Below are 13587 nucleotides of genomic sequence, written 5' to 3'. Positions count from 1 at the left end.
TCGGCAGGGGCTTCAGACCTCATCCTCTCGGCTTGGAGAGAAAGCACTTCTAGACAGTATCAGTCAGCATGGGCTCAGTGGGCCAGCTGGTGTGATAGAAGGAAGATTGATCCAGTTTGCGGCTCTATAGAGAGCGTAGTAGAATATCTTGAATGGATGTTCCGACAGAACAACTGCTATACATTGTATGTCAATTGGGGTGGCTCGTTCTGCGATCTCGTCTGTACACTTACCAGTAGACCATTGTAATGTGGGTAGTCACCCTCTAGTGTCCAAACTGATGAGAGGTCTGTTTCACAAACGTCCTCCTTGTCCAAAATATGTTTCAACATGGGACGTCAGTCGGGTCCTAGAGTACCTTCTGCATTGTTGCCAAGCTAATAGTCTTAGTTTGAAACAGCTGTTTCATAAGTTGGTAACACTAGCGACATTGGTGTCAGCCGACAGGGGTCAGACTTTTAGCGGCTCTTGACTTGAGATTCAAAAAAAAAAAAAAAAAATGTAGAAACGGGGTTTTCTTGGACAATTCCTACCCTGCTGAAACTTCTAGACCAGGGAAACCTGCCAGAAAGTGTTTTTGGGCGGCCTTCCCGCAGGACAGGCGCTTGTGTGCCTTCACATACCTGAAAGAATATCTAAGGCGGACTTCTTCCCTTCGGAAAGAAGGGGGGGGGAGCAGAAGTTGTTCATATCGTTCAGCAGACCACACAGGCCAGTTGGTTCTGCGACCCTGGCCAGGTGGGTTAAGTCAGTGTTAGGCACGGTAGGTGTTGACACAGCAACTTTCTCAGCTCATTCCACTCGAGGAGCATCCACTTCAGCTGCTACAGCTGCTGGGGTGTCTCTACATAGCATCATGAATGCAGCGGACTGGTCACGAGAGTCTACCTTCCTGAAGTACTACAGGAGGGACAACAACCAACACACGTTTGGCCAGGCTGTGCTGTCCACGGCTCTGAAGTCTGCATAAGGTAAATGATATACCCAAATAGGGAGTGTGCAGGTATAATTGAGGATTAGGCAAATTGTACTTACCATGAAGGATAATCCCAATTATACCTCACACGAACTATTTGGGTATATCTTCCCACCCTTGCTGTTCTTCAGCTCCCAAGTAGCTGAAAATGCCCACCCATGGTGAACAGCACAGACTCTTTCTCGCACGTCGTCAAATGGCGGCGAACAATGTCATTACGTCATGATATCCCGTGATGCTTTGCGATTAGAGCTTTGTACACGTGCGCCACCTAGCGATAAGCATAGGAAATACTGCATAAGGTAAATGATATACCCAAATAGTTCGTGTGAGGTATAATTGGGATTATCCTTCATGGTAAGTACAATTTGCCTAATCCTCAATTTTATGACATTTTTTTCTGTACAGCACTTGTAAAGTTCAGCATTATTGAGTTCCGCTTGCTTTTTGTTCAGTTTCGGAGATGATCCAAGTGCCTTCAGAAGAACTGGACTCTGCCCTCACATCAGAGATCACAGTTACCAGAGGTACATGTTTGCATTTTCACAAAATACTTAATGTATTGTTTACCTATGTACATATCCTGATAAATGCCATTACAAGAATAACAAGAGTTCCACGATCTCATACCTTCGCCAAAAGATGTTAACCCTTGCGGGTGACGAATTCTACAATTTTAATCATTGATTTTGTAAATAAGAGCCTCATTTGCATAGATTATATCAGTTGATCATATTCTCCACCCAATGACAGCCTTATCATAACAAAAAGGCTATTATAGCACTTCCTCATAAATTATGCAAATGAGGTCATGATTTGAACAAATTATGTTTATTAATGTTCACCTTCACTTAACTTCCAAATGTGGCAAGTATGAAATTCGGGGTGCAGCAGTTACAACTATGGAATTATAAGAATTTTCCATTAATTATGCAAATTAGGTCCTCATTTACATAATCTATATCCTCAGATGTTTTTCTCGTTCTCAAGTAGATGTCACAACTGTTTCATAGTTCTATTATCGAACAAATCAGATTTATAGAATTTCCTCATTAATTATGCAAATTAGCTCCTGATTTGCATAATTGCCATCTGATTATGTCAAGCATCACTTCAACTACCTACATACCAAAAATCACGACAATACGTCAACCGGTTCTTGAGTTATCGTCCTTCAAATTTTTTCAACAAATGCTCCTGCAGTTCCAGAACAAGGCGCTAGGGGACCCAAACTCATGTCACTTCTTCCCTACCCCAAGAGCTATCTACCAACCAAAATTCGTGACCCTAGCATGTCCAGAACATGAGATATCAAAACCGGAAGTTCAGCTGCAGTACCTAGGAAAGCCGCCAGGGGGCCCAAAATCTAATCATTTCTAGGTCTCATGAAGTCCCACCCACCTACCAAGTTTCATTCCAATCCATCCACTGCTTCTCGAGTTATCTTGCTAAACCACACACACACAAACACACCCACACACAGACAAACGCTACTGAAAACATAACCTTCTTGGCGAAGGTAATTATTAAAACGTGTTTTCATGTTTTGTTCTCAATGATATATTCCAGGCGAGGCTATCAGACGTCAGAGGGACGTGTACCATGCAGGAGACTGCAGAGATGCCCTGGCCAAAGCCTTGTATGCCAGGCTATTTGGCTGGGTGGTCAATGGTATCAACCACCTACTGCAACCTCTGGAAGATAGGTAATTTCCCACTGCAATTCATCCATTCTGGCCATTTGTGACAATGTTTTGCATCTTTTGAAGTAAACCATTTGTATAACCACCTGGTACAATTTGTACACTTCCAGCCCTGAAGACACCCTGGAGGTTGGGGTTCTGGACATCTTTGGCTTTGAGGATTTCTCCAGGAACAGTTTTGAACAGCTGTGCATCAACTTAGCCAACGAACAACTCCAGAACTTCTTCAACAAACATGTCTTTCAACAGGAGCAGGTATGTTAGGTTAAATAAAAAACAAATCAAGGTTTGTTTCTCTTTTTTGTAAGATGATACCTATAGGTTTTGACATTTTTTCCCAGAGCTTGAGAGAGAGAAATATCCTTTTGATTGTGTACAAGATAAGTTTCCTGGTTTTCAATAATTAGATAGCAAGGAAATATTATTGCAGCCAGATAAACCATGTACCAGTAGACACTCTTATATCACTAAGTATACTGCTTTAATACTATGACTTGTACTTAGCTTGTAGGAGTATAAATGTACAATAAAGGTTGTTTGTTCATTCATTCATATGTTAATTATGACTTTATTAGATTCTTACAGTTCCCAATATCTTACAGGAAGCGTACCAGACAGAAGGGGTTACTATGGAGTTGGTACGCTTTGCAGACAACCAACCAACCGTGGACCTCTTTCTGCAGGTAGGAAACCTACTTCTTATATTTATGTGTCCCACATAGAAACGTATACTATATGTAGTACAAGTGCACTAGTATATATTTAGACATCGAGAACAAATGATCAATGATCGACAGGTGGCGCTTTTAGGGGCAGCCACAGTATTTTATCGCTCCTCCTTCAACTTGTATTTTAGTCCGTTTGACTGTTAGTGTGAAGTCATCGATGTATGTATGCTTGTCCGATACGTTGCTGAAGTCGCGGGGATTACTAGTACCTCAAATTCTGCCGTAATAGTCAAGTTACTGTGGTTTTTGCACGACGACGTCTCTGCGACCGGGCCTACTAACAATGGCGTCAGTCCTGAAGTACTCCTCCGGATTCCTGCGTGCCTGCCGTGCTGCAGCCAGGCCCCTTCTACCACAGCAAAGGTCCCTGTTGAAGACTTCTGGACTACTCAGATTCTCTTCTAGACCAAGAGGGAGTAAAGGAGGCAGAAATCGTATTCGCCAAATTCAGACTGTAATAGGAAATAGACCGCCGTCTTCAACTCAAGGTATTTCCCTATTATGCAAATCTGCCGGCGAAGCGCACATACCTCACGAGCCGAAAGGTGGTAAACAACAACAACCGGAAATAAACAGGAATCTTATTAGAGTACCGGTAGAACACAAAAAACAAGCAGAACGCACACAAAACTTCCCGTCCGTATACATGTGTAACGCCCGTTCGCTATTCAACAAGCTCGACGAGTTTGAACTTACAATCCGTCAGCTGAGAGTGGACTTAGCGATTGTCACTGAGACTTGGTTTTCGACGCGAATGACATCCGAGGTCCTGAATGTTGAAGGCTACTCCCTGTTCTCCACCAGTAGAACAGATCGACGTGGAGGCGGAGTTGCTGTGTACATTCGGGAAGACATACAGGCCAGAGCAATTCCCCAAGTCACCGTGCCACCGGATCTCGAATGTGTATGGGTCCGGGTTAGGCCTACACGACTTCCGCGTCAGGTATCGTCTATCGTGATCTGTGCTACATATATACCACCAAACTCTAAACATCAAGACCTCCTGATAGAACATCTAGTCACAACAACTGACATGCTGAGAACACTGTACCCTGATGTAGGGTTGGTATTTGCGGGAGACTACAACCGACTGGATTACAAGCCTCTCCTCCTAGCCCACCGACTCCAGCAGGTAGTCAACTCTCCAACCCGCGGTGAAGCAACGTTAGATGTTGTGATAACCAACCTGAAATCCTACTACAATGTTCCTGTTGTGACTAACCCTATCGGAAACAGTGACCACAATGCAGTTTGGTGGCAACCAAAGGTCCGCCCGAAGACGCCGAATAAGACCAAGGACGTGCTTGTGCGCCCCATGCCGGACTCTAGTCTTCGCGCATTCGGGCGTTGGATTACAACACACAACTGGGAGGAAGTGCTCGATGAAACCACTGTAGACGGCAAGACAACAGCCTTCTACCGCACTCTTCACGAAGCAATAGACAAGTTCTTTCCACAAAAGAAAGCCAGACTGCACCACAAGGACAAGCCGTGGTTTACTGCTGCACTTAAGAATCTGATCCACAAGAGACAGAGAGCGCACAGTCACGGCCAATGGACGCTCTACAGGTTCCTTCGGAACAAGATAGCCAGAGACATTCTCCGAGGAAAGAAAACATACTACAAGGACCACATCGAGCACATGAAGAAGACTCACCCATCAGAATGGCACAAGTCCATCCGACGCGTGGCAAATTGGTCTGCTCCTTCTACAACGATCCACGTACCGGGTGTAGAGCTGCACGACAGGGCAGGTACAGCAGACGCAGTGAACAAACATTTGTCAGCCATCTGCCAGGCACTCAGCCCACTGGATCGTGGTGACTTACCGTCATACTTACCTGCTACTCCACCTCCGCGAGTAAGCATATGGGACATGTACTATCGACTTAGGCGTATCAAAGTCTCCAAAGCCCCAGGACCAGACAACATATCGCCAAAACTCATAAAGGAATTCGCTTTCGAGCTGTCGACGCCAATGACGGACATTCTGAACTCATCACTCCAAGAGGGAAAAGTACCAGCGCAATGGAAAGAAGCCATTGTCGTCCCAGTACCAAAGGAACTACCAGCAGACCTCGACAGGGTACGCCCCGTTTCACTTACTCCACAACTTGCTAAAATATGCGAAAGCTTCATTTCAACTTGGATCATGTCTGATATCCTACCTCACGTTGATCCCAAACAATTTGGGAATATGAAGGCATGTTCCACAACTCACTGCCTCGTTGACTTGCTGAACTACTTTTACGCAGGAGCTGAGAACAAGTCTACTGTAAGTACCCTGATCCTCACGGATTTTTCCAAAGCATTCGACAGGGTCTGTCACAAAACTGCTATCACCAAGCTCATTAATCTCGGAGCAAGACCGTCCCTCATTCCGTGGGTATGTAGTTTTGTCTCTAACCGCAGACAATGTGTTCGGTATCAGGGAGTGTTATCTCAATGGGAAAACCTGACGTGCGGTATAGCCCAGGGCACCTTGATGGGGCCACTCCTGTTTCTCACACTTATAAATGACGCCAGACCAGTGTCTGAGAACTCGTACTGGAAATATGTTGACGACTACAACCTGGGAGAGATCAGGCGAATCACTACACCAACATCACTCCAGTCTGACCTCAATAACCTTGATACCTGGACTGCTGAAAACAACATGTTGTTAAACCCTAAGAAATGTAAGGCCATGCATTTCTCCTTTGTGCGAACCCCCCTGCAACCACCTGTGCTGACTCTCGCAGGGCAGACTCTGGACACTACGTCGAAGACAAGGTTGCTGGGGCTCCACATACGCTCCGATCTGAAATGGGACGACCAGGTGGAAGACATGGTGTCTAAAAGTAGTAAAAGACTGGTTGTTATCAGCAGGCTACGCCGTTCAGGAGTACCGGTTGCAGACCTGAACACTATCTACTGCGGCTACATAAGACCGTTACTGGAATACGCCGCTCCATGTTGGGCCTCAGCACTAACCCACAAACAGTCGGCCGCCCTGGAGCGGGTGCAGAGAAGGGCCTGCAGAATGATGATGGGTCGACAATTCACCACGTACACTGAAGCCCTCCAGCATCTCGGACTTCAGCGCTTATCAGCCCGCAGACAAAAACTGTGCACAGACTTTGCCTTGAAGGTGGAAAGATCGCCTCGCTTCTCCGCATGGCTGCCCCCTACCCGCGGACAGCTACATGGCAGGCATCTCCGCAACTCGACACGCTACCAACAACCAACAGGGACTAAACGATACATAAATAGTGCAATCCCTGCAATGACAAAGTTACTGAATGGACTGTAGACGTTTTTTAAATATTGTAACAGATTTTATGTATTTATGTATGACAATGGTGGAACGAACCGTAAATATTTATAATGTGTTATATTTTAAGCTGTGATTTTATCAATTTAACTGATTTTAAAACTACTGTAAAGTCTGGCGTAATTCAGTCTGTTGACTGCCATGTCAGATTGTGCTTCATCTTTAATAAACCAATCATCATCATCATCATCATCATCAACAAAACATTGAATTCTGTAATTATTCAAATTTTTTTAATACTTTCCTTTTGCAGACATGGGATGAGGACACTGTCGTGGTTAAGCGATGGGTATCTGAAATTTTTCCTTCTGAGTTTGCGGTGTTGCCTGGAGTTTGGTGATGCTTGCTTCATACTGTGTTGAAGGAAATTGATGTGGGCTTGAATTGACAAAGCTGTTATCATTTTACACAAGAACCTTTTTCTTTTTTGTTTGTGTGAACAGTTGGTTAGATAATTGTTTTACTGCAGGGTACAGAAGTGTTGTTTTGGTGGCTGAGTTGTGGGTTTGTCTAAAGCTTTGGTTGCATAGTGGTTGGGAGATGATTTTGACAGTTAATTCATAGGAGGTAATACCTGAAGGTGACATAGCATGTGTCAGGTTTGATTAAATGGTGGTATGTGGAGGAATTCAGGAAGTGATGTATATTGTATGATGACGTACTAGTAATACCAGATTGAGTTACATCATACAATCCCCTCCACAGTTCCTATATAGAGTTTGGTCAACTTGAAGGTCACAAAAATGCAAAATACTTCCCAGAAATCCGAAGGCCTTTATGTCTTGTTGACTATGTTCCCTTGGAATCTCTTTGAAGTTGAATTATTTTTTTCCTTCCCAAACTACATGTACTCTAGAAGCCAACAGGTATCCTGTCAGTGTTAGATGAGGAGAGCCACTTCCCCAAGGCTACTGACTTCTCCCTGGCCACCAAACTGCACCGCACGGCAGGACAGACGGCACCACACATCTACATCGTCCCCAGGGACGCAGGGGCCAGCTTCTCCATCACTCACTATGCTGGCAGGGTGGGCAACAGGCTTTTGGCTCTGAAATAGCACCCTCTAGGGGCCATGTATACAAGTGCAGACAATCTGACAAAACACTCTGCCAACCTTAACTTTTAACATCTTGAAAGAAAAAACATTCACTCTAGAAACAAATGTTGGTATGCCATGCTCTCTGGACTATTGAATAAGTGGGAGGAAAAAGTTCTGTATCACTGAGCAAAAGTTTACATATTCTACATGTACATGACAATGTATATTTCTAGTGCCATGATAATGTTTTAGTTTTACAGAACCATGCTTTTTACCATTTCATGATGATTTTATCCTTGTGCATAGCTACCTTTCAAAGATGTTCAAGACTTTATTTTGCAAGTTTACATTTTTTATCAACTTGTCCTGTGAATACTGAAAGGATCAGTGGTTCTACATGTAAATCTTGGTCTTGACCACTTCAACAATAGAATTTTTCTTACGTTTTTCTAATGAGTTGGTTATGCTAACTTGTTTACTTGTGGTTTGTGCATTTACTTTCTTATGTTGAGACTTTTTCCCCATTTAAGGTGACCTATGACGTGAATGGTTTCTTGGAAAAGAACAGAGACACCCTTCCCAATTCTGTTCTCTTGGTTCTAAAGAGTAAGTTGTCCAATATACTGTATATCCTCAAATGTTCAAGATGGTTTTTACTGTTGTTGCAGTGTCCTCTTCATCTCCATTTCAACTAAATCTATTTAGTTTCCCATTTAACCCTAGTTTGGAGCTTTTTGTTCAGGTGATATTTTAATTCATCATGTTATTCATTGTATTCATTATCACCGTGAGCATATTAAAGGTATTTTTTGTAGAATTAGTCAAACTGTATTAAGGAGTTTGACTTTTGACATAAAAATGTATGGCGCTAACTCAAAACTAGAATAATTTTAAATCATTCTTTTAACACAAATTGCAACCTCTTTCTGGGAAATAGACCCTTGATAGAATATTTGATACTAATTTGACAGACCACTTGTTGAGCATGAGTGTACCATCCCCTTGTATCCATCCCCCTGCTGACCAACAGTGTACCGTCCCCTGTAGCGAGCAGCAGCCTGTTGGTCCGTGAGATGTTCCAGAGTCGTATGACGAGGACCGGTTCCCTCGCGCCCAGCGCGCGCCAGCTGCAGTCCAGGCGAGTCATCAAGCCCAATCAGACACCCTTCTCCTTTTTCAGGAAAAGGAGCTCTGTGCACCAGTCAAAGGTACGACTCTTGGGGCCTTGTACCTTTCAATGCTGAGCCAAGAGGGCTGCATTTACTTATATTACTCACATAAGGCAAATGGTGACTATCCCCTGTGTAGCCTTTTCAGGTTTTGTCCACTGCACCATGCGCTTGTATCTAATTTCACCCACAAAATATGCAAGTCACTTCCTGATTGGCTGCCTTGGATGGAATCAAATTCAATATTCATACCTTGACTGGAGTGCTTGTTACACAATAATTACTAGTATCTCTGAGCACATTTTCATAATGAACACATTATCTGATCTTTTGCCCCTAGTTTTAGGAAGCCTTACTGCAAGCTTTTGGCAACACAGAATGAAAAATATGTTGTTGTTTTTTTACTTTGTTGACATCTCCTTGTTACTACCAACAGATGCACCGTCCAGTGTCTGCAGCCCTGAGCAGTGAAAGAAAGGGGCCAGCCACGGTAGCCTTTCACTTCAAGGTAATCTGCAGTTCAGTTGTGCCCTCTAACAGTTTCCCACTAAACTGCAGTAGATTTTTTTTTCACCTATATATTTCCATTTTGCTTGCATTAAGTTGTACTGTGTATATTGAGTTGTGCAGTACTGTTCTATGAGTCCCTAAAGTTTATGTATTATTATTATTATTATATATTGAAATAAGATTTCTTCATGTTTTTGTCCAGAACTCCTTATCAGAGTTGATAGCCAAGATGTCGTCAGCCAGGCCCCACTTTGTGCGCTGTATCAAGCCTAACACAGGCAAGCAGCCTGACAGTCTGGACCCAGGCTATGTCCTCACTCAGCTCAGGTTTGTAAATACTGTAAAAAATGCAGAAATTTCACAGGGATTTCTTTTTCACAGTTTTCAGGGTTACCTCTTCACCATGAATTCATGACACAGAAAATATGCATTTTGTCATGTGATACCACTCTATCTTACCATGATGATAAATTGAACCACTGCAAATTTAGATGTATTTACTGTAGTATCACAGATACATGCAGGGCTCAAAATAGCTACCTGCAATCTCCAGATTGCAGGTAGAAATTGCAATATTGCAAGATTCTGCTGTACATTTCCAAAGATCCAATCGTCCTCACTTGCAGTTATTTCATAACTTAGCCATTAGCACTTAGTTTCAACAGTAGGTTCTAACTTTTTTCTTGTTAAAATGTATCTCAACAGATACACAGGAGTCTTGGAGACTGTGCGTATCAGAAAGCTGGGATTTCCTGTCAGACTTCCTTTTCAGGACTTTCTTGACAGGTATGCATATTTCCTAAAACTCTATAGTTATGTATAATATTGCAGCGTTGTTAACATTTGGCATCTTTGTGGTATTTAGGACTAAATGCTCAAACTTGGGTGTCTGTTTCTGTTATGCATAAATCAATGTCATTGGAACTGTAGGGGGGGATTGTACGATGTAGTGTAATCATGTATGACACCACTTCCTGAATTCCTCCACATTCCACCCACTTCCCGTAGCATACAGGGTCACCGTCATGCTTGAACTCCCTGCCAATCAACTGTCAAAATCACCTCCCACCCACCATGCAACCAAAGCTAAACAAACAAACAGAGACACATACCCAGGTTTTCTGAACATAGCTAGACAGCTTTAATTTGTAGACACAGGAAAACAGAATCATGTAATTTGTATCGATGATGTTCCACACCTTCCACAGGTATCCTGCCCTGACCATGTGTGCAGTGGCACCTGACAGTGAGGACACAGCTGTCAGCAGGTGTAAACAGGTGCTGAAGTACTGCAAGCTCCAGCAGTATCAGGTGAGGCTGGGAATGTTACTAGATCTCATGCATGCATACTGAGCCCCTGCTCCTGTTAGTGAATGTGTATTGAGGATGTGGAATGAATACACGTTGTTCACACACACTGGTATGTGTATCAGGCCCATGCATTCCCTTGAAACAGACTGAGGTTAACAGGGAACAGACTTTGTCATGTTTTTTTTTGTTTCATGTAAGTAGTAAACCACCTTCAGGCATAACATACCGTTTTTTAGTAATAAACAAAAGCTGTGTAAGACCAGACTGTAAGGCTTGAATTTTTAGCTTTCAATTTTAATGTAGACTGGTTTAACATATAGTTCTTTTGTGAATATGAGCTTTACAACTCACCAACTCCCCCCCCCCCCAGCTGGGTCGTACCAAGGTGTTTCTGAGGTATTGGCACCCTGAGCAGCTGGCATCTATCACTGCTAACCTTCAGGAGAAGGTGGTCATCTGTCAGAAAGGTGGGTTGCATGTGTGCTGTGCCATTGTATCAAGGTAACATTTTGCTCCCTTTGCACACAGCCATGATGGTAATCTGTTTTGATCTTTTAAGCGGATTTAAAAATCTTCTTCTCTGAATGGCTGAGTGACTATACATTTTGTAGGTGTGCAGACAGAAGATGGAGAGGTAACGTGGGTTTGACTTGGTCTAGCATCCCTGGGAAGTTAAAGGTGGTAGAAGGACTCTAAAGGATGGGCTCTGCCTTCCAATACCATGCCCTAGATACAGTAGATTAACCCACTGCCACAATAGCCTCAAAAGGCCATGGAATTTAAGTTTACCTTTTGCCTCTTCTCCGGCTTGATTTTTGTACAGTACTTTGCAGTAATTTATTCCATTTTGTTTCATTTTTGCAGTTGGACGGGGTTATCTTGCCAGAAGAGACTACAGATCACTACAGAGCACCAAACAGACCCAGCAGAAATACGTATCCAAGTTCCTCCAGTCTGTTGAGGACTATGGTTCACAGGTGCACAACGACATTGCTCGGCTCTGTTCCATCGACTCTCTACGCAGCAGTGCCCGTCAGAGTGTCGTCGCCCGTAATTCAGGAAACCCAACCTCCCTTGCCCCAAATGTCGACAATACCAAACTGCCAGACCCAGATATTATCAAAGAAGGGTCCATACGGGCCATGTACCCCCCTCCCACACCCAGGATTGCGTTGGCAATGTTGTCGTCACTCCTGCCCTCCTCTCCCCCACCCCCCCAGAAGGGGAAGTCCAGAGAACCCGCCGATTTCCCACCCCCTCCTCCAGCCTCCGATAGCGATGACACAGTTGAGGATGACTACATGCCTCCCCCACCTCCAGTGGATTCCATGGACTTGGTAGATTCCATGGACTTGCCTCCTCCACCAGAGGAATTCTTAGATGCAGAGAATTCCCTTCCAGAGCCACCGGAAGACGTGTTTATCGCACCATCAGATACAACGACACAACCAAACCAGAAAACAGCTAGCAAGGTGCAATGTTTTAGTCATAAAGCTACTTAAATTGTTCTGTATTTGATAACATTCTACTGCTATGAGCCAGAACTGAAAATTGCCTTTTGGTTATAAATGATGAATTGTGTTCATTGATTTTCTATGTCAACTCTTAATCATGACAGGTGTCTTGTCAGCAAGTCAAGCACATGATTTTAGGGAAAACAATATGTTATCATATGTAAAATATTATTATGATAATACACATGTACATGTAATAAAAACATGTCTTCCTCTGTATATGAAAATGAAACACAAAAGAGTGGAGAAATGCATAGAACAAAAAGGAGAAAAAGAACTTGCTCTAAAGAATAGAAAGAAAAAAGAATACTTCTTAGAAATAAACTCCAACAAAGGAAGGAAACAAACTGAATATAAACAAAGTGCAGTTTGGGGATGGTGAAAATGGTGAGTCTTAAATTTAAAACAAATTTTAAAAAATAGATATCATTGATATTAAGAATAACATGGTTATGAGGGCCACAAGAGGATTGTAAAGCACCATTGCATTTATTTGCATCAATGAAGGTTAGACATCCAGGTTAACTCATAGAGAATTCAAACTCTACTACTGGATTATTAGTACCAAGATTACTTTTGGATATTTTGAGAGACACCCACCACTCTTTTTCAGCGTCACTTAAATAAAAATTGCTTGTATTGTTTATTTTCCTCACAGACACAGCAAGGACAGAGGAACTGGAAAGAGCAGTGGCATCAACATGTCCAGCACATCCACCAACAGCACTCACACCAGAGGCTATCTACAGTCCCTCAGGCTTCAACAATCAACAAAGAAAACAACTCTGCAAGGACTAGAAACGTGACCAGACCATCGAGTAAGCCTCCTGCACCACCCAAGAGGAGTCCTGAAACTCGCCTCAGCACTTACTTAGCCGATGTGGATACACCTCTTTCGTCAAGCTCTACAAGTCAGCATGCATTAGAAACTAAATCCAGGAGCTCCTCCAGTGACTCCCAACCTCCATACACCATTCCTTCTGAAGAGGTTCGGACTCCTACTGAGGTTCAAAAGCCTAGAGTGGTGAGCAAGCCACCTGATGTTGTCCCTGTTGAACAGAACATCCCTCCACCACCAAAGGAGCCAGCCCCCCTTCCCCCTCCTGTGCCTGACAAGAAAAAGTGGCGCATGACCGACATTCCAAGAACAAGGAATCCTCCTCATGTCTTCCCTCTCAGAAGTGCACAGTCGGCTTCGGAGTTGTCGAATCTACCTTCCCCTCCCCCTGGGGGTGCCTCCCCCACCACCAGGCCCTGCGCCGCACGTACCTGACAAAGTAGGAAAACTAGCCGACCTGTGTCCCTTGTCATTGTCAGAATGTCCA

General features: G+C 43.5%; 1 protein-coding gene across 1 annotated transcript in view; it reads left to right on the top strand.

The window, feature by feature from the left end:
• Positions 1–13581, top strand: part of LOC109477765 (unconventional myosin-XVI-like) — a 29185-nt gene extending 15604 nt beyond the window's left edge. The window contains exons 18-31 of the mRNA XM_019779117.1: positions 1432–1503; positions 2546–2681; positions 2789–2933; positions 3281–3361; positions 7576–7746; positions 8289–8364; positions 8806–8966; positions 9364–9435; positions 9640–9764; positions 10143–10223; positions 10646–10748; positions 11119–11215; positions 11613–12220; positions 12921–13581. Of these exons, the coding sequence (XP_019634676.1) occupies positions 1432–1503; positions 2546–2681; positions 2789–2933; positions 3281–3361; positions 7576–7746; positions 8289–8364; positions 8806–8966; positions 9364–9435; positions 9640–9764; positions 10143–10223; positions 10646–10748; positions 11119–11215; positions 11613–12220; positions 12921–13535 (2543 nt within the window). The 3' untranslated portion in view covers positions 13536–13581. The remainder of the gene's footprint in view (positions 1–1431; positions 1504–2545; positions 2682–2788; positions 2934–3280; positions 3362–7575; positions 7747–8288; positions 8365–8805; positions 8967–9363; positions 9436–9639; positions 9765–10142; positions 10224–10645; positions 10749–11118; positions 11216–11612; positions 12221–12920) is intronic.
• Positions 13582–13587: the final 6 nt, after the last annotated feature.

This window comes from Branchiostoma belcheri, unplaced genomic scaffold (assembly GCF_001625305.1).
Source record: "Branchiostoma belcheri isolate BF01 breed outbred unplaced genomic scaffold, Haploidv18h27 scaffold41, whole genome shotgun sequence".
NCBI lineage: Eukaryota > Metazoa > Chordata > Leptocardii > Amphioxiformes > Branchiostomatidae > Branchiostoma > Branchiostoma belcheri.
Note: the sequence above shows the minus strand (reverse complement) of the source record. Positions and strands in the feature narration are given on the sequence as shown.